Consider the following 20,346-nt stretch of genomic DNA (forward strand, 5'->3'; position numbering starts at 1 on the left):
GTGATGGTGAGTGGCAGATTGCAGGGTGAGGCGGTTGTGCTGGTGAACGTATATGCCCCGAACTGGGATGATGCGGGATTCATGAAGCGAATGCTGGGACGTATCCCGGACCTGGAAGTGGGAAACTTGTTAATGGGGGGAGACTTCAACACAGTGCTGGACCGGTCCAGATCCAGGACCGGGAGAAGGCCGGCAGCGGCCAAGGTGCTTAAGGGATTTATGGAACAAATGGGGGGAGTAGATCCGTGGAGATTCGCCAGACCGATGGGTAAAGAGTTTTCCTTTTTCTCCCACGTCCATAAGGTATACTCCCGGATAGACTTTTTTGTTTTGGGAAGGGCACTGATCCCGAAGGTGGCAGGAACGGAGTACTCGGCTATAGCCGTGTCAGATCACTCCCCGCATTGGGTGGATCTGGAACTAGGAGAGGAAGGGGAGCAGCGCCCACTCTGGCGATTAGACATGGGACTACTGGCGGACGAGGGGGTATGCGGAAGGGTGAGGGGATGTGTCGAAAGATACCTGGAGGTCAACGACGATGGGGAGGTCCAGGTGGGGGTAGTATGGGAAGCGCTGAAGGCGGTGGTTAGAGGAGAGCTGATTTCCATCAGAGCCCACAAGGGGAAACAAGAGAGTAAAGAAAGAGAGAGATTAGTAGGGGAAATTTTGAGGGTGGATAAGAAGTATGCGGAGGCCCCAGACGAAGGGCTATACAGGGAAAGACGAAGATTACAGACGGAGTTTGACCTGCTGACCACAGGCAGAGACACAGTGGAGGAAGGCACAGGGGATACAGTATGAATATGGGGAAAAGGCGAGCCGGCTGCTGGCCCAACAACTTCGGAAGAGGGGGGCGGCGAGAGAGGTCGGAGGAGTTAGGGACGAAACGGGAAAGATGGAGCAGAGAGTAGGGAAAGTGAACGAGGTGTTCAAGACATTCTATGAGAGGCTGTACAAGTCCCAACCCCCGGAGGGGAAAGAAGGAATGATACACTTTTTGGATCAGCTAGAGTTCCCGAGGGTAGAGGGGCAGGAGGTGGCAGATCTGGGGGCGCAGATTGAGGTGGATGAGGTGATCAAAGGAATTGGGAACATGCAAGCAGGGAAGGCCCCGGGACCAGACGGGTTCCCGGTGGAATTTTATAGGCAGTATATGGACCTGCTGGCCCCGCTCTTGGCGAGAACCTTTAATGAGGCTAAGGAAAGGGGGATATTACCCCCGACAATGTCGGAGGCGACGATATCGCTAATTCTGAAACGAGACAAAGACCCGCTGCAGTGCGGGTCATACAGGCCCATCTCCCTCCTAAACGTAGACGACAAACTGCTGGCCAAAGTGATGGCAACAAGGATAGAGGATTGTGTCCCAGGGGTGGTACATGACGACCAGACAGGGTTTGTAAAGGGGAGACAGTAAATATACAGGGAGATGAATGCCAATGTACGAAGGCTGCTGGGGGTGATGATGATGCCCCCACCGGAGGGGGAGGCAGAGATAGTGGTGGCGATGGATGCAGAGAAAGCATTCGACAGGGTGGAGTGGGACTATCTGTGGGAGGTGCTGAAGAGATTTGGGTTCGGGGAGGGGTTCATTAGATGGGTTAGACTCTTGTATGGGGCCCCGGTGGCAAGCGTCGTTACAAATAGGCAAAGATCGGGATACTTCCGATTACATAGGGGTTCAAGACAGGGGTGCCCCCTGTCCCCGTTACTGTTCGCGTTGGCGATTAAACCATTGGCCATAGCGCTGAGGGACTCTAAGAGGTGGAGGGGGGTGCTTAGAGGGGGAGAGGAACATCGAGTGTCACTATATGCAGATGATTTACTGCTACATGTGGCGGACCCGGTAGAGGGGATGCCAGAGGTAATGCAGATACTCAGGGAGTTTGGAGAGTTTTCGGGATACAAATTAAATATGGGAAAGAGTGAGCTTTATGTGATGCACCCCGGTAAACAGGGCAGGGGGATAGATGCTCTGCCGCTGAGGAGAGTGGCAAGGAACTTTCGATACCTGGGGATCCAGGTGGCCAGGAACTGGGGAACCCTACATAAACTTAACCTGACGCGACTGGTAGAGCAGATGGAGGAGGACTTTAAGAGGTGGGATATGGTGCCCCTGTCATTGGCGGGCAGAGTACAGGCGGTTAAAATGGTGGTCCTCCCGAGATTTCTTTTCGTGTTTCAGTGCCTCCCCATCCTGATTACAAAGGCCTTTTTCAAAAAAATAGACAGGAGTATTATGGGCTTTGTGTGGGCGGGAAAGACCCCGAGGGTAAAGAGGGGGTTCCTGCAACGCAGTAGGAACAGAGGGGGATTGGCACTGCCGAGTCTGAGTGACTACTATTGGGCCGCTAATGTGTCGATGGTTTGTAAGTGGATGAGGGAAGAAGAAGGTGCGGCATGGAAAAAGCTGTAAGGGAACGAGTCTAAAAGCGCTGGTGACGGCGCCGCTACCGTTCTCCCCGAAAAGGTACACCACAAACCCAGTTGTGGTGGCGACCTTGAAGATCTGAGGGCAGTGGAGACGACACAGGGAGTGACGGGTGCCTCAGTGTGGTCCCCGATAAGGAATAACCACAGGTTCGTCCCGGGGAGGATAGATGGGGGATTTCAATGTTGGCAGCGAGCAGGGATTAGGAAGCTGAAGGACCTGTTTTTGGACGGGACGTTTGCGAGTCTGGGAGCATTGGAAGAAAAATATAAGTTGCCACCAGGGAATGCTTTCCGATACATGCAAGTGAGGGCATTTACGAGGCAACAGGTGAGGGAATTTCCGCAGCTCCCGATGCAAGGGATCCAAGATAGAGTGATTTCGGGGGCATGGGTTGGAGAAGGTAAAGTGTCCGAAATATACAGGGAGATGAGAGACGAGGGGGAGCCGATGGTAGTGGAGCTGAAGGGAAAATGGGAAGAGGAGCTGGGGGAAGAGGTCGAGGAGGGGCTGTGGGCAGATGCCCTAAGTAGGGTAAATTCTTCGTCCTCGTGTGCCAGGCTTAGCCTGATTCAATTTAAGGTTCTACACAGAGCACATATGACGGGAGCAAGACTGAGCAGGTTTTTTGGGGTGGAGGATAGATGTGGAATGCGCTCAGGAAGCCCGGCGAACCACACTCACATGTTCTGGTCGTGTCCGACACTGCATGAGTTCTGGGAGGGTGTGGCAAGAGTGATTTCAAAGGTGGTGGGGGTCCGGGTCAAACCAGGCTGGGGGTTAGCTATATTTGGGGTTGCAGAAGAACCGGGAGTGCAGGAGGCGAAAGAGGCCGACGTCTTGGCCTTTGCGTCCCTAGTAGCCCGGCGAAGGATTCTACTTATGTGGGAGGAAGCGAAGCCCCCGGGCGTGGAGGCCTGGATAAACGATATGGCAGGGTTCATAAGACTGGAACGAATAAAATATGCGTTAAGAGGATCGGCTCAGGGGTTCACCAAGCGGTGGCAACCGTTCCTTGACTATCTCGCGGAATGATAATGGAAAAACAGAAAGGACAGCAGCAGCAACCCGGGGGGGGCGGGGGGTGGTGTATTATCCCGTGTTTTTGTTTTTTGCCAGTTGTTGATATTTGCTTTTTGTTTATCTCTTTTTTCATTTGTTGTTAGTTTAATATATTATTTAAATAACGTTTAATGTATATTCCTTTATTAAGTTGTAAAAACTAAAAATTTCTGTTTGAAAAATTTCAATAAAATATTTTTCAAAAAAAAAAAAATTAGTAAGATTTAAATCAAAGCACATTTATTATACACAGTAATCACTACTCATGCATAAATTTTACGTCTAAGCTACTTCTTACAACTAACAGGCCTATACTTAACTTGGAACTGGCCCACCAGGTCAGGGAAATGAATGGCCTTTCGTTCGGGTTCTGAGCCTGCGGGATTCGAAGTTGGTACAGATTGGTAGCTAGGAGCGCCTATCTCGTAGCGAGCGTTGAAATAAGACTTACTGGATATCGGCGGCGGCTGAACCGGTCACTGTCAAGGGTTAGACCATAAGACATAGGAGCGGAAGTAAGGCCATTCAGCCCATCGAGTCCACTCCACCATTCAATCATGGCTGATTTCAACTCCATTTACCCGCTCTCTCTCCATAGCCCTTAATTCCTCGAGAAATCAAGTATTTATCAGCTTCTGTCTTAAAGACACTCAACGTCCCGGCCTCCACCGCCCTCTGTGGCAATGAATTCCACAGACCCACCACTCTCTGGCTGAAGAAATTTCTCCTCATCTCTGTTCTAAGGTGACTCCCTTTTATTCTAAGGCTGTGCTCCCGGGTCCTAGTCTCCCCTGCTAATGGAAACAACTTCCCTACATCCACCCTATCTAAGCCATTCATTATGGTTGGGTTGGTTTGCGTTGCTGAGTGACCTGGTCAAGAAGAATGATTTGAACTTGGGCTTGATTCTTACAGTCCCCAAGGGCTTCCCGTCTTTCGGGGCGGACCCTGTACCTGGTTCCAAGTGATTGGACTTTGTCCCAATCACTTGGTTCGATTTTCTCCAATGCTGGAGCGGTTCCCTGTTCGATGGGCGGTCCTGAGGTGGTTGTTCACCTCCCATTTTGTAGGCTTCTGCTGGCGCCAAAGAGTCTGGTTTGGCTTTATGTGTCTAAATGCTGCTCATTGTTCCCGGGACTGCTCATTAATATGCAGATGGCTGGTGTTTTGTTATGCTGATGGTTGCTGGTATCGATCTTGTCTGGCCTTTCCAGAGGTAAATACACACTCAACCTGCAGCTGCTCGTTTGTGTCCTGTTGGCTGACTTTCCCATCAGCCTTTGCCGTTCGCCATTTTAAATCGGGAGTTAGCCATTTCAACTGGCTCCAACTATCCTTGCACTCCTTGTACAGCAAGAACATCCTTTAGATAAACTGTGCACAATATTCCAGGTGTGGCCTCACCAAGGTTCTGTATAATTGCAGCAAGACACCCCTGCTCCTGTACTCGAATCCTCTCGCTAGCACTTGTAATGTTGAGCTTGTTTAACACTAACTGAAATTTCTCATAGACTTTACAGTATTATTTAACTTGAACTATAGTTTGGCAATGAAATCACTCAGACAGATCTGCTTTTTCAGAATTTCAACAGTTTTATTTTGGTTAAGGAAGTACAGAATATGGAAAAGCTAATCTTGCAACAATATTCTCAATTAAATTTATATGTTATGCATTTACATTAAAAGCTTAATACAAGTTTAATCCAGTCTCCATATTAAAAGATGTGAATCAAACCAGCTTATGTAACTACAGAAGTAAAATACTGCAGATGCTAAAATTGTGAAATAAAAACAGAAAACGCTGGAAATAGAGAGGTCAGGTTGCATCTGTGGACAGTAAAACCGAGATAACATTTCAGGTCGATGACCTTTCAGAGATGAAAGTTCATCAACTGAAACATTAACACTGCTTCACTCTGCACAGTGCTGACTAACCTTTTGAGTATTTCCAGAATTCTGAATTTTTACAACATGTACAAGTGTAATTTCAGCACACTGGTCTAAAGATTGCAGCTATATCACCCACAGATCGCATTCAAATAATAGATTAATTATTAAAATTCAAATTAGGAATTATATTGCAAAAAATTTAACACAATAAAATTTGTCCTGTTCTGTCTACTGTGCCACAATCCAAATAATTCTGATACACCAAAAATAGAACTACTTTCAGTTAAAAAAAAACTTTCATAGGGAGGTGGAAACTTTTATTAGGAAACTGTCCACCAATTCCCAAAGATATAATGGCCTTCTGGGAGCTAGAAAATACGTATCTGATAGCCAGTCACCAATTTGAAAAAAATCAGGCCATAAATGAGACCTTATCGATCTCCCTCGAAAGAAGCAGTGTTCTGCCAGATTCTGAGACACTTTTACACCTATTTTGAACATGAGCAGTACTTTGGAGAGCAGTTCAAAGTTCTGGTTTAACATTCAACTACATTTATAATGTAGTGAATGCTTTTGGAAAAATATAAAAGCATTTAATATTGGATCTCCTGGTTGCTTGTAATATGCAACTCAACAAACTGTAAATGACCATACTCCCATAATTAAGCAAACAAATAACTAAGTCGTGTACATCAACAGATCCCAAACCCTTTCCCTTGGGGCCTCATTAATTATAGACCTTCCTCATGTTCACTCATGGACGTTTTTGAGCTGAGCACATCAGCAAGCATGTGTTTTGGAATTTCAGAGCCTCTCACAGTCAACGTGTAACAGGCATCTTCCACCTTTCCGAGACTTTGCTTCAATGTGTAAAGCTTCTTGGAAACTTCATAAGGTCCAGTGTTACCAATGTAAGTAAATCCATCATAGATGGCACGCAGAAACTGGCTCACCTCAAAGGGTGTTTCAATATCTCCATTGCCTACACTGGTGATACACATGCGCATCAATTCACCAGTCAAATCTGCAATCCCCAACAGGTAGTCTGTGGGAGTCACCTGCAGACAGAGTTGTTTTTGTTTCTCATCCTGTGAATCAGATACCGCCACGTCCTGCATGATAAAAAGCATCAATAAGAGTGGAAAAATTCACATTAGATCAAATATTACTCTTTTCAAAAAAAGGAATTTTAAGCAGTTAACAACTAGAAAAAAGTTATTTATAGGCATTTAAATAAAATCTTGAAGGTGCTTATCCCTTTTGGTTATTGGATTCTAATTTTAAAATAGCACTTTTTGAGGATATCTAATAAAAAATAATCATATATTTCAACAAGAGTATTGAGATGACACGTCTAATGATGGTGCCCATTCATTTATTATTTCCAAATCAAAAATGCAATTAGCTGCATCTGGATTTCCAATCAGCCACATATGGCCAGTGGCCATCATATTGGGACAGCAATCTTCTATTGGTGGGGTCTGAGATTTCTTGATTTGAAAATGAAGGCAGACATCAGGGCAGCACGGTAGCATTGTGGATAGCATAATTGCTTCACAGCTCCAGGGTCCCAGGTTCGATTCCGGCTTGGGTCACTGTCTGTGCGGAGTCTGCACGTCCTCCCCGTGTCTGCGTGGGTTTCCTCCGGGTGCTCCGGTTTCCTCCCACAGTCCAAAGATGTGCAGGTGAGGTGGATTGGCCGTGATAAATTACCCTTAGTGTCCAAAATTGCCCTTAGTGTTGGGTGGGGTTGCTGGGTTGTGGGGGTAGGATGGAGGTGTTGACCTTGGGTAGGGTGCTCTTTCCAAGAGCTGGTGCAGACTCGATGGGCCGAATGGCCTCCTTCTGCACTGTAAATTCTATGATAATCAGCACCAAAACTGGATACCGTTTTGGTGCTCATCATCACTGACAAATTCACTACAAAACACTGACATTAGCTATTTTACAACAGTTACATTTTGCTGTCATTCTAATTTCTTGGCAACAAGCATAATTTGATTCTTGGGAAATAGGAATAGTGAGAAGAATGGCAAAATCTCAGCATCAAAATATTTAACCGAAAATGCAATATTTTTGTTCCTTGCAGGGGAAGGAAGAGGACTGAAGACAAAAACCTTAAACAATGCAAGACTGCTGAGCGGGAGATAAAAGGAAATTGTCTGAATATCGCCTCTAATAAGATGAATGGATTTGTTGGAAAACTAAAGTTTAGTTTAGCCACTGCACTCTGCAGAATACACGGGGAATATTAATTATTAAAATGGCAAATGATGGAAGGGCGCACACAGGGGTGGGGGCTCAATAAAACAACAATCATTTTTTAAAAATTGGAACGTTGAATGGACTCATGGAATCTCCAATTCATTCCTTGAGTGTAACTGCTCTTTACCTTGGATGCTCAAGAGTAAACAATTCTAAATCAAACTGTTTGTATGAAAAGTAAAGCATCTTTTCTCCATTACAAACCAACTTCTTAAACCACGCTCCTTTGTGTCCTCCACCTTTACCCTAACAAGTGAAAGGGACAAATGGACTTCATTGTTACAAAGATTGAAAGCATCCGTTCAGTTGCCTTTCCTGCTTCTCTTCTTTCCCCTAGCCAACTAAGTCAAATTTCCCCAGAGGATCTGACCTGGTCCAGCCATGAACTCATCCTATAGTTTCTCCCCTATCACACCCCATACCCCCTCTGAGCTCAACTTGTTGATGAGACCTACCTCCTGCCCCCTCAACCCTATTCGCAGCAAACTGCTGAAAACCCAACTTCAGTTCTGGTTCCGATGTCAGCTGATAGTAACGGTTCTCTTGCCTCAGATACTGTTTCAGCCTATCGTCAAATCGGCTGTCAGAGGTCTGCAGTGCAGTAACGACCCTTTCGCCCATCACATCTGTGCCAGTCAAAAACAGCCACCTCAGTATTCAAATCCCATTTTTCAGCACTTGATCCACAGCCTTGTATACCTTGGCATTGTAAGTGCACATCTAAATACTTCTTAAATGTTATGAAGGTCTCTGCCTCCACCACCCTTATATGCAGCGAGTTCCAAACTTCTACCACCCTCTGGGTGAAAATGTCTTCCCTCACATCCCCTCAAAACCTCCTGCTCCTTACCATAAATCTATGCCACCTGGTCATTGAGCCCTCCACAAGGGAAAAATACTATCTGCTCTAACTATGCCCCTCATAATTGTATACATCTCAATTAAGCCCCTCCTCAGTCTCCTCTGCTCCAAGGAAAACAACCTTAGTCTATCGAATCTCACTTCATAACTAAAACTCTCCAGCCCAGGCAACATCCTGGTAAATCTCCACTGCACCATTTCCAGTGCTATCCCTATTATGATGTGGATTCCAGAGCTGCACACAATACTGTAGCTGTGGCCTAACCAACGTTTTATACGTAACGTAATGGTCTTGGAAGTTTTAGGAATCCATTTGTAGAGAGACGGTTTGCTAGTTTGGAGGTATTGTTGACGATGTTTCAACTTTCGGGGACTACCTTGTTCCGTTACCTTAAAGTACGTGATTTTGTTCAAAAGCTTTCCCTACATTTCCCTTGGATCCACAACCTTCCTTGTTGAGTAGGATCCTATCACTTACAGGGTCAGGTGGGGTGAGCATTGCCAGCATTTACGGGCAAATCTTGTCAACGGACGTAGCGTCGCTAGACGCGGTATGGGCAAAATGGGAGGGAGAAGAGACTTTTTTAGATGGTGACATGTAGCATGAGGCCCTTCGCAGGGTGAACTCCACGTCCTCCTGTGCACGACTCAGTCTAATCCAGCTCAAGGCAATACAGAGGGATCACCTAACCAAAGCTAGGAAGAGCAGTTCCTTTTCAGGAGCGGAGGATAGGTGTGAGCGGTGTTCCTTGGGACCTGTTAATCACACCCATATGTTCTGGTAGTGTCCCTGGATGGCAAGCTTTTTGGCTTCCTTCTTTAACACCACGTCAGCGATTATTAACATTGATCTGGAGCCTTGTCCTTTGATAGCCATTTGCAGGGTATCGGACTCGTCGAGGGTGAAGGCGGATGTTCTCACCTTTGCCTCACTAATAGCCTGGAGGTGAGTTCTGTTGTGATGGAAATCTTCTGCTCCACCCAGTTCCTCGATCTGGTCGGGTGACCTCATGAATTTTTACATCTGGAGAATGTCAAGTACACTGTCAGGGGGCCGGTCGAAGGTTCTACATGAGGCGTCGGCCATTCATTTCCAACTTTAAAGAATTAATCACCAGCAGCTGTTAGGAGGGTGGGGGAGGGTTAGTTTTCATTGTTGGGAAAAGGGTGTTTCTCTCCTGGGTGGGCTTTGCATAATTGGTTCGGTTTTTACGAATATTGCATTTTGTAACATCTGTTTTCCATGTTGTTATTGTGTATTTTGTTTGCCAGAAATGAAAATTCTTCAATAAAAATATTTTAAAAACAAATAAAGCATGTAGTATCCTGGGCTCTTCTAATAGGAGCATAGAGTACAAGGAGGTTATGCTGAACCTATATAATACACTGGATAAACTTCAGCTGGAGTTTGGTGTACAGTTCTGGGTGCTACACTCTCGGAAGGATGAGAACGTATTGGAGAGAGTGCAGAAGTGGTTGATGAGAATGGTTCCACGGATGAGAAACTTCCGATTTGAAGATAGATTGGAAAGTTTGGGACTGTTCACCTTGGAGAACAGAAAGCCAAGAGGAGATTTGATAGAGATGTTCTAAATCATGAAGGGATTGGACAGAGTAGCTAGGGAGAAACTGTTCCCACTTGCAAAAAAGTGTCAAAAATAGGAGGGCACAGATTTAAAGTGACTTGCAAAAGAAGCAAATGAGATGTGATAAAAACGTTTACACACAGTGAGTAGTTCCGGTTTGGAATGCACTGCCTGGAATTGTGGTGGAGGCAGGTTCAATCGAGGCAATCAAGAGGGCATTAGATGATTATTTGAGTTGAAACAATGTACAAGGATATGGGAAAAGGTCAGGGGAATGTCACTCAGTCCGTGGACTCGAAATAGTCAATCGCGATTGACAGGTCTATTCTGGAGTCTCGAAAAGTCGGCTGTCATTGGTCAACGAACTGTGCCAAAAATGCTCAAGAGCCGGGATTCTCTTAATGACAAGCGAATCAGCTCATTGCCTGCCAAATCATAGAATCCGTAGAATCCCAACAGTGCAGAAGGTGGCCATTTGGCCCATTGAGTCTGCACCAGCCCTCTGAAGGAGCATCTTACCTCGGCCCAACGCCCACCTTATCCCCATAATTCCACTAGGGGAAATTTAACATAGCCAATCCACCTAACCGGCACATCTTTGGACTATGGGAGGAAACCAGAGCAGCAGGAGGAAACCCATGCAGACACAAAGAAAACGTCCAAACTCCAGAGTCACCCGAGGCCGGAACTGGACTCGGGTTCCTAGCTTTGTGATGCAGCAGTGCTAACCACTGTGCCACTAAAAATCTGAGAGAGTCAGGCAACAGGATTCTCGCACACGCCAAAACTTGGAATATGATGGTTGAAGACAAGATGAGGAGCCAGGGACCTCCAAGAGGGCAAAAACCTACCATTTCCACGTGGAATGGGAAATTTCTATATATGAATCTCAAAGTCAAGACCATTTGTCTCATTTTTCAATAGAGTGTAACCTTAAGTAAAAGAGATAATTTGGAATGGCATCACAAGACAATGCATGCAAAATTTCAAGAAAACTTCCCTTTAAACCGCAATTCAAAAGAAAAAAGTTAGGGAGTTAAAGGGAATATTGAAAGCTCAAAAGTCACACTTTTCAAAACCTGTGGCTAAAGGCAAGGCTAGAAATGAGGCGTCTTTTCACATTAGCCATCTGGTGAAACATAAGAAACCATTCAGCTGTGGAAGTCATCAAAGAGGCTATGAAGCTTGCTGCCGACACTTTGTTCAAGGACTTTAAAAACAAAGATGAAATTATGACAGCCATCAAGAACATGCCGCTTGGAGCTTTAACAGTAGCCAGAAGGATGGAATTGGTGTCCGAGGACAAGTCTCAGCAAATACAGCAAGAAGCTTCAGGCTGTGAATGTTTCTCACCGCAGTTTGATGAATCCGTAGACATGACATATACGACCCACCTGATTTTTCTTGTTCGCATTACATTCAAAGACGCAACAGAAAGGAGGACTTTCTCTCTATTTTGCCACTCAAAGACAGGACAAGAGGCAAGGATGTCTATTACAAATTCAAAAGGTATGTGACTGAGAAAACCATTCCAACCAAGAAACTGGTTTCAACACAACCAGTGGTGCACCCTCAATGCTGGGTGTCAATGCAGGCTTAGTTGCACTTTGCAGAAATTATCCAGAATTCCCCTCCTTTGTTAATTACCAATGAGTTATCCACCAAGAAGTGCGAGTGAGCAAGGTTATTGACTTTTCTCATGTAATGATAGTTGTTGTCAAGATCATCATAAAAGATTCATACAGTGCAGGAGGCCGCCTCGCGGCCCATCGAGTCTGGACCGACCCTCCGAAAGAGCACTCCACCCAAGCCCACTTCCCCGCCCTATTCCTACAACTCTTTCACCCAACCTACACATCCCTGGACATTAAGGGACAATTTAGCATGGTCAATCCACCTAACCTGCACATCTTTGGACTGTGGAGGAAACCAGAGCACCTGGAGGAAACCCACGCAAACAAGGGTAGAAAGTGCAGACTCCACACAGTTACCCAAGGTGGAATTGAATCCAGGTCCCTGGCGCTGTGAGACAGCAGTGCTAACCACTCAGTGTGTGCCAAAGCTCTGCAACATCGCTTGCCAAAGGTTGTTGCCACCTACGGTGAGCTAATCCTTTATGCAGATGTAAGGTGGTTAAGTCGAGGAAATGTCCTCCAGAGATTTTTAGATCTGCTCTCTGAAATTCTCACCTTTCTTAAATCAAGAAATGAGGTGCACAGTGAGCTGTCAGATTATTTGTGGTTGCTAAACTTGTTGTTTCTCATGGACTTAAGTGCAAAATTGAAGAGCTGAATCACGAACTCTGGGGAAGGGACAAAATCTTGTCACACATAATCAGTGCAATGAATGCATTCAAGTTAAAACTGGGCCAGTGGTCTTCTCAGTTAAAGAACAAAATTACTGAGCACTTCCAAAATCTGGAGAAAATCCAACAACAGGTCAGAATGGGTTCAAACAGAAAGGGTTCCATCCAAACTGACAGCAAAATTTCAGCAGGTGTTTGAACACAGCAGTGGACTTCACATGGAAATCATCACCATGTTAAATGACAGAGCTGAAAGCTAGGTCAAGGGACAAAGACATTTGGGGACTAGTAAACAGAGAGAAGTACCCTTTTCTGACATCCTGTGCACTCAAGGTAAAGGAAGACTTTGGTTCCACATACCTCTGTGAGATGGCTTTTTCCAAGTATCGTATTCATCTGATGGGACTGCATGAGATTGGCCATCTCAAACTATAACCCAGATTTTAAAAGTGATCTTGTGCTTAAAAAGATTGGGGACCACTGCACTAAGTCATAATGCTCATTTGGAGAGCCGGTGCAGACATAATGGGCTGAATGGTCTCCTCATGAGCGGTAACAATTCTGCTCTTTGCAACGGCTTTGCTTTTTACACTTGCATGATTGCCTTTGGAACCCCCCAATGATCTTTCCTATGTCTCTGTACTATTTCTTATATCCTTACTGCCCTTCAGCAACAGCATGCAAAAACACATCAGATTCTACATGCAGTGTGACAGAAAGACTCTCTTCTCTTCGACGAGTGCCACAGAGGTCTACAGCACAGAAAAGACCCTTCGGTCCATCGTATCTGTGCAAATCAAAAACAACCACTTAAGTATTCTAATCCTGTTTTCCAGCACTTGGCCCCATAGACTTGTATGCCTTCGCATCGCAAGTGCACATCTAAATATTTCTTAAATGTTATGAGGGTCTCTGCCTCCAAGCAGCAAATTCCAGACTCCCACCACCCTCTGGGTGAAAAAGCTTTCCCTCACGTTCCCTTTTATCCTTGGGTTATTAATACCAGTAGTTCAGGTAGACATTAAACAGTCTAACATTCCATTCCTCATTGGGAGGTATCACCAGGCCCCCTATTTCTTGAAACATATTTCAGACTTTCATGTCATATTCTCATTAAAACCTTTTTTTAAATTTAGAGTACCCAGTTCTTTTTTTTTTTCAATAAAGGGGCAATTTAGCATGACCAATCCTCCTACCTTGCACATCTTTGGGTTGTGGGGATCAGGCCCACACAAACACGGGGAGAATGTGCAAACTCCACACAGACAGTGACCTGGGGCCGGGATAGAACCTGGGTCCTCAGCGTTGTAGGCAGCAATGCCAACCACTGCGCCACCATGCCTCATTAAAACATAAACTAAAATTTGATTCTTTGGGAAACCTATGTCCACACAATTGTGATGTCCAATGTAAATCACTAGAGAGAGATTAGCTTATCAAGCTTTCCCACTTTCCTTCAAATGACTCATCAGACACAATAATATAGATAAATACTCTCAGACACTTTCAAATGGAGAAAATAAATCTCACCTCAGAATCCTCTGCTTCCTCTTTCTTTGGGGCAAAGATTAAATGTCTATTAATCTCTTCAAGGCTAATCAGGCTTCTGGTCCGAATAAAATGTTGGAATGAAACAGCTTCCACGTATTCCTGTAATCCTACAATGCAAAACAAAAACTATTTGAGTCCAGATGTGGGCATCTAACATTTTTCGCACAAAAATAATTATTTCTGACACTACACCTTGAAACCAAACCAGGGGTCTAGAAGGTAGAATGATTCAATGATCTGTTTATAGGTCAGGCAGCGAGTAGAAAACACCAATTCCTATTCATATATACAAGCTACAAAGCTTCAAAATAAAACGGACAATTCAAACAACAAATTGAAAAACAGCCCTGAATAAATGCTCATAATCAAAGCCGTTGCTTTGGCATCATATTTTGATAATTTAATTTGTTTTCTGTAAAAGCTGCAGCCCAATGGCCACATACATGACATCAAAAAGCATAAATGTATGATGCGGGTGCAGTGGGCCGGGAACTGGTCATTATTTAACCTACAACTATATCTAATATTACAATGGTTGTATTACATAAAAAATCCAAGTAAACAAAAGTGTATTCTTAGGAGCAATTAATTTAGAAAGTGGAAATGATTTCCAGTGGTATGTGTGAATTTGAATACAGTTTATTTTCAGAGGTGGGGGAAGAGGAGAGGCAGCAGGAATCTGATTCAGGACCACTCAAAGAAAATCAGATTTTTGACCGATTTTCCCAACGTGTTGAAATGTCCTGTGATTCTTTTGTCTTGCCTGGCCCAAATTTTTCAGCTGTCCTTTCTTTTTTCTATATGAAATTTTGATTATTTTTGTCCCACGTTTAAAATTTAGCCCAATTGTGCAATGTTTCACATCAGTGATTTTTCTACTTCAGATCTTTTGACCCAAGCAACTTGAAATAGTTGAATTAGAAACCTGCATCACTCAAATATATGCATCGAAGGAGAAATAAATGCACAAAAAAAATAAGATGTGCTATGGGTCGTTGTGAAAAACAGCAAAAACAACAATATTCTGCATGAAGTTAATCATATGTGACAAATTTTGAAATTAAATCACTTATTTGAATTTATATAATGTCAAACCTTTTAGAGGTCAAGAATCACACATTTTAAGCCATAATGTTTAAAATAAAACTCTCACTTTTATTTTCAGTGCTAGACTTCCAATTCCAATCTGTTTCTTTATTTTTCTGTCATCGTATACTCAATAAAAATATTTTATGAAATGTATTTGGTGCTTCACTTGTAGCCTTTGCCCTTTAACCCTGCTGCTGGTCTGGACATTTGGCCTTGATCCTTTACCAGAGTACTGCCCTACACTGAGTTCTGAATCTTTACATGAACTTGAATTCCTTCAAAAATTCAACATGTTAATTTAAACCAAATCTCGTTCACCCACTACCCCTGCATTCAAATGGGAAAAACGGATTTATTTTATGAATATCAAAGACAAGACCATTTGTTAACAGAGTAAAAGAGGTAATTTTGAATGGCATCACGAGACAATGCATACACAATTTCAAGAAAATTTCCCTTTAAACAGTGTTACTCTGACGAAGAACGTTGGGGAGTTAAGGGAATTTTGTAAGTTCAACAGTCACTCTTTTCAAAACCTGTGGCTGAAGGCAAGGCTAGCAAAGAGATGTCTTTTCACATTAACCATGTCCTGGCGAAACATAAGAAACCATTCACCGATGGCAAAGTTATCAAGGAGGCTCTGACGGTTATTGCTGAAAACAAAGATGAAATTATGACAACCATCAAGAGCATGCCAATGGGCACTTTAACAGGAGCCAGAAGGATGGAATTGTTGTCCAAGGACATGTCTTAGCAAATATACCAAGACTCATCAGGCTGTGAATGTTTCTCACTGATGAAATAGTAGACATGACCCAACTGATTGAATGCCATGTGGACAAAAACAAAGACTCAACAACAAAGGAGAACTTCTCACGCTTTTGCAACTCAACGAGAGGACAAGAGGCAAGGATGTCTACAACAAATTCAAACGGTATACGACTGAGATGGTGCACCATCAATGCTGGGTGTCAGTACAGGCTTTGTTGTATTTTGCAGAAATGATTCTGAATTCCCCTCCTTTGTCAATTACCACTGTGTCATGTGTCATCCACCAACAAGTGCGAGCAAGATTATTGACTGTCTCATGTAATAATAGTTGTCGTCAAGATTGTCAACTTAATTTTTGCCATAGCTCTGTCACATCGATTGATCAAATCCTTACACCATGAGCTTGATGTCACCTACGGTCCTCCATACAGATGTGACGTGGTCAAGTTGAGGAAAAGTCCTCCAAAGATTTTTAGATTTGCTCCCTGAAATGGTCACCTTTATTAAATCACGAAATGAGGTTTACAGTGAGCTGTCAGATAATGCACGGTTGCGAGACTTGGTGTTTCTTATGCACCTAAATGTAAAATTGAACGAGCACTTCCCAAATCTGAAGAAAATCCAAGAACAAGTCAAACAGCAACGGTTCCATCCAAACAAGTTCAAGTGGGGGTGTTTGAAGGGTGGGGGATGATGGGTAGGGTTCCTAGACGGGATAGATTGCTGTGGGGGGCCTGAAGAGGAGGGGTCCCCCATTGCGGGGTGTCCTTACTTGGGAAGTGTGGGGTAGTGTCCATGTGTGTAGGGGGTGACATTGCCCATGGGTTAGGGGTGTGGTGGAGCCACAAGCTCACTTAGAGATCGGTGCACCATTTCAAAATGGTCACCCAATCTCTGAAACCAAAAGAAAATGCTGGAAAATCTCAGCAGGTCTGGCAGCATCTGTAGGAAGAGAAAAGAGCTAACATTTCGAGTCCAGATGACCCTTTGTCAAAGCTGAGTTCATTCAACCTCTGAGTTCAGCTCCCCAGTGATAAACCAAAAATCTTTCTTTTCCTTTTTTAAAAATAAATTTAGAGTACCCAATTATCTTTTTCCAATTAAGGGGCAATTTAGCGTGGCCAATCCACCTAACCTGCACATCTTTGGGTTGTGGGGGTGAAACCCACGCAGACACAGGGAGAATGTGCAAATTCTACACAGACAGTGACCCGGAATTGAACCCGGGTCCTCAGCGCCGTAGGCAGCAGTGCTAACCACTGTGCCACCGTGTCGCCTGCTAAAAAGAAATTCCAAGTGTGGGCTAAACCAGTGAGAAACTCCCCAGGGCCCAAAATAGTGACTTAAGTATCATTGAATAGTGGAGGGGATCTCCCTGAAAAAAACGCCACAAATTAACTTATCTTTACGATATTACATTCTCCACTCCCCGAAGGGTCTTCCTCCCCACCCTGCTCCCAGGTTGGGGTTTTTATACTAGAGGTCTGATCTCCCAGTTAAGGGGGAAACCCCGTCCCTTTGCTACCGGGGAAACTCATATTGAGAGGAGGTAACCTGGAATCTAATTGTCCTGATACCGTGACTTCCTTGAGGATTATAACACGGAAAATTCTGGACGTTACTTTGAGCCAAGAATTAAATGAAACCATTGCTGAAGGGAAATAAATCACAAGTAAAATATTGGGCTGACTTTTGACCGCCAAAGTATTTTACATTGCTGTCATTAGTTATCCACTTTAGGTATTCAGTTTTTTATCACTGAAATCTTGTTTTAAACACAGGCGGAAGAAAAGAAGGAAAATTACATTGCTTAAATTAAATTGCTATCCATGGGAAAATCAAAGAATTGGATACCCATGTTTTAGTATCAAGATTTGTTGTGTTCTAAGTGTTCAGTAAGCAAATGTTAGCTAAATTGCAAAGTCTCTCATTCATTTTAAATATCGACAAATCTAGATCGGATAGGAACAGCAATATACTACATTATATCTGATAATTCACTTCAATGCACATTAACTTCTTGACCCTGCAAGTATAGGATTTGCTTTGCTGCTTGCAGAAAAAGAACAGACTCTTCAATTCATAACCTGTGAAAAATTAAAGTACTTTAATATTCATCTTAGACTCAGATCATTTCCCGAAGTTAACTGCTTTTAGGTATGGAGCTTAAACCAAATCAATGATTGGGTGATCTCCTTTAGCAGCTATTCTGAGATCTTGAATCAATGGTGGGAATCGGTAAATTAAATTGATGAACGCTCCTGAATGCCACGAGGTACCATTAAAAGTTATAAAAACTAAGAAGTGGTACAAAATAGAAATTGCAGAATATTCAAGCCAAAGAAAACTACTAAAAAATGCCACAAAAGACTGGGTTAAAACATGGTCATCTCAGCCCTGACATATGGATTTAAATCCAGCCAGGTGGATGGGACTGTCACATTGGTACAATAGGTATGCTCTCCTGATTGTAGAGCCACGCTATATTGTTAGGACAGAGTATAGCACACTTCACATTATTTCTTGACCCAGGTTAGTCCACTGGATTTCTTGGCCTTTGACCCAAGCTGAATACAGTGTGAAATACTTTCCATTCCCCACCATTACAAATCTGCTTACTTGTACAATTCTAGACCACTTCAAATGGGTGGAATTATTACACATCAAGTTGGTAGAAACATTCGTTTTTTTCTTTGTTTCCCTTTTACTGTTGCCTAGACTGCCGACCAACTCATTTGTATAAAATCATCAAAGCGACCTCAGCATTTCAACATTCAAAGTAGTTAGTGCATGTAATCCAGGATGAAGTCCATACTTACAACAGAACATGATCTTCTGGATTAGGCACATGTGAAGTGAAGCACAATGCATTGTTTCATAAGCTATTTTTCAATGTGATCAGATTTTAACTCAACATTGTCTTTTCAAGGGCATTGAGGGATGGGCAACAAATGCAGACCTTGCTAGCGATGCCCACATCCCATGAACAAATACATTTTTAAAAACCTTGAGAATTAACATGACCCCAGATAACAGTAAAACAAAATAGCAATAAAGCAGCACCGTAACATTCGGCATGTTATTAAAGTTTGCACATTACAGATCAACATATAAATAATGTATCATATAAATTAAAAAATCTATGTTTTTAAAATACACACACATCAGAAAAAAATGAAAAAGGTCTGGAAATTACTGAGCATTGCCTTGTCCTCTTATCTGTTCATGGGGTGTCTATGGGACTGGCAAGGCCAGCATTTATTCCCCATTCCTGACTGCCTATGAGAAGGAGGTGAGTGTCAGAACACCCATAGTATCATTAGAGAGGGGGTACTAGAATTTTCATCCAGTAATGAAGAAGATTTGCAATATATTTCCATGTCAGGGTACTGTGTCACTTGGACAGAAACTTGTAGTTTCCAATCTAATGTTCCCAATCTTCCTTGTGCCCTTGTTCTTCTATGCAGAAGAGGTCACGGCTTGGAAGGTGATATAGAAGAAGCCTTGGCAAGTTTCTGCAGTGCATCTTGTGATGGTACTTACTACATCCAAGGTGCACCCATGAAGAAGGCAGAGAATGTTTTTTTCTTTGGTTTTTAAATAAATTTAGAGTACCTAATTCATTTTTTCCAATTAAGGGGCAATTTAGCGTGGCCAATCTACCTACTCTACACATCTTTGGGTTGTGAGGACCAAACAGGGGAGAATGTGCAAACTCCACACGGACAGTGACCCAGAGCAGGGATCGAACCTCGGCGGCGTGCTAACCACTGCACCTCTGTGCTGCCCCAGGCAGACAATGTTTACGGTGATGGATGGAGTGGCCAGGAGTGCAGGTTATTTTCTCCAGGATGTTGCCAAGCTCTTTGAGTGCTGTTGGAGCTATACTCATCCAGAAGAGCATTCCATCTCTCTCGAGTTGTGCCTGACTGCGGAAAGGCTTAAGGAAGTCAGGAGGTGAGATAGTCACCACAGAATACCCAGCCTCTGACCTGCTGTTGCAGCCACAGAATTTGAGAGACTGGCCCAGTTAACGGTCTAGTCAATGATAACCCCAGAACATTGATGGTGGGGGACTCAGCAACATTAATATCATTGAATGTCATGGGAGGTGTTTTTTTTTCTTTCATGGGATGTGGGCATCACAGGCAAGGCCAGCACTTGTTGCCCATTCCTAATTTCCCTCAAGCTGAGTGACATTTTAAGAGTCAACCACATTGCTGTGGATCTGGAGTCAGATGTAGGCCATACCTGGTACCGACGGCAGATTTCCTTCCCTGAAGGACATTGGGTTGGATTTGTTTATTGTCATGTGTACCAAGATACAGTGAAAAGTATTTTTCTGCGAGTAGCTCAACAGATCATTAAGTGCATGAAAAGAAAAGTTTAAAAAAATACACAATAGGGCAACACAAGGTACACAATGTAACTACATAACACCAGCATCGGGTGAAACATACAGGGGTGTAGTACTACTCAGTAGAGAAGATGTGTGAATGACTTCCGGTTGCGGCTATGCGGAGCTAAGCTGCACG

The 20,346-nt window shown here is 43.6% G+C and overlaps 1 protein-coding gene across 2 annotated transcripts in view; it reads right to left on the reverse strand.

The window, feature by feature from the left end:
- Positions 1-5,066: 5,066 nt before the first annotated feature.
- tsnax (translin-associated factor X) overlaps positions 5,067-20,346 on the reverse strand; it is a 193,683-nt gene continuing 178,403 nt past the window's right edge. For both annotated transcript variants that reach the window (XM_072498527.1, XM_072498528.1), the window contains 2 exons: positions 13,931-14,058; positions 5,067-6,495 (listed from right to left, as the gene is read on the reverse strand). In XM_072498527.1, coding sequence (XP_072354628.1) covers positions 6,115-6,495; positions 13,931-14,058 — 509 coding nt within the window. In that variant the 3' untranslated portion in view covers positions 5,067-6,114. The remainder of the gene's footprint in view (positions 6,496-13,930; positions 14,059-20,346) is intronic.

This window comes from Scyliorhinus torazame, chromosome 4, assembly GCF_047496885.1.
Source record: "Scyliorhinus torazame isolate Kashiwa2021f chromosome 4, sScyTor2.1, whole genome shotgun sequence".
In the NCBI taxonomy this organism is placed as follows: Eukaryota; Metazoa; Chordata; class Chondrichthyes; order Carcharhiniformes; family Scyliorhinidae; genus Scyliorhinus; species Scyliorhinus torazame.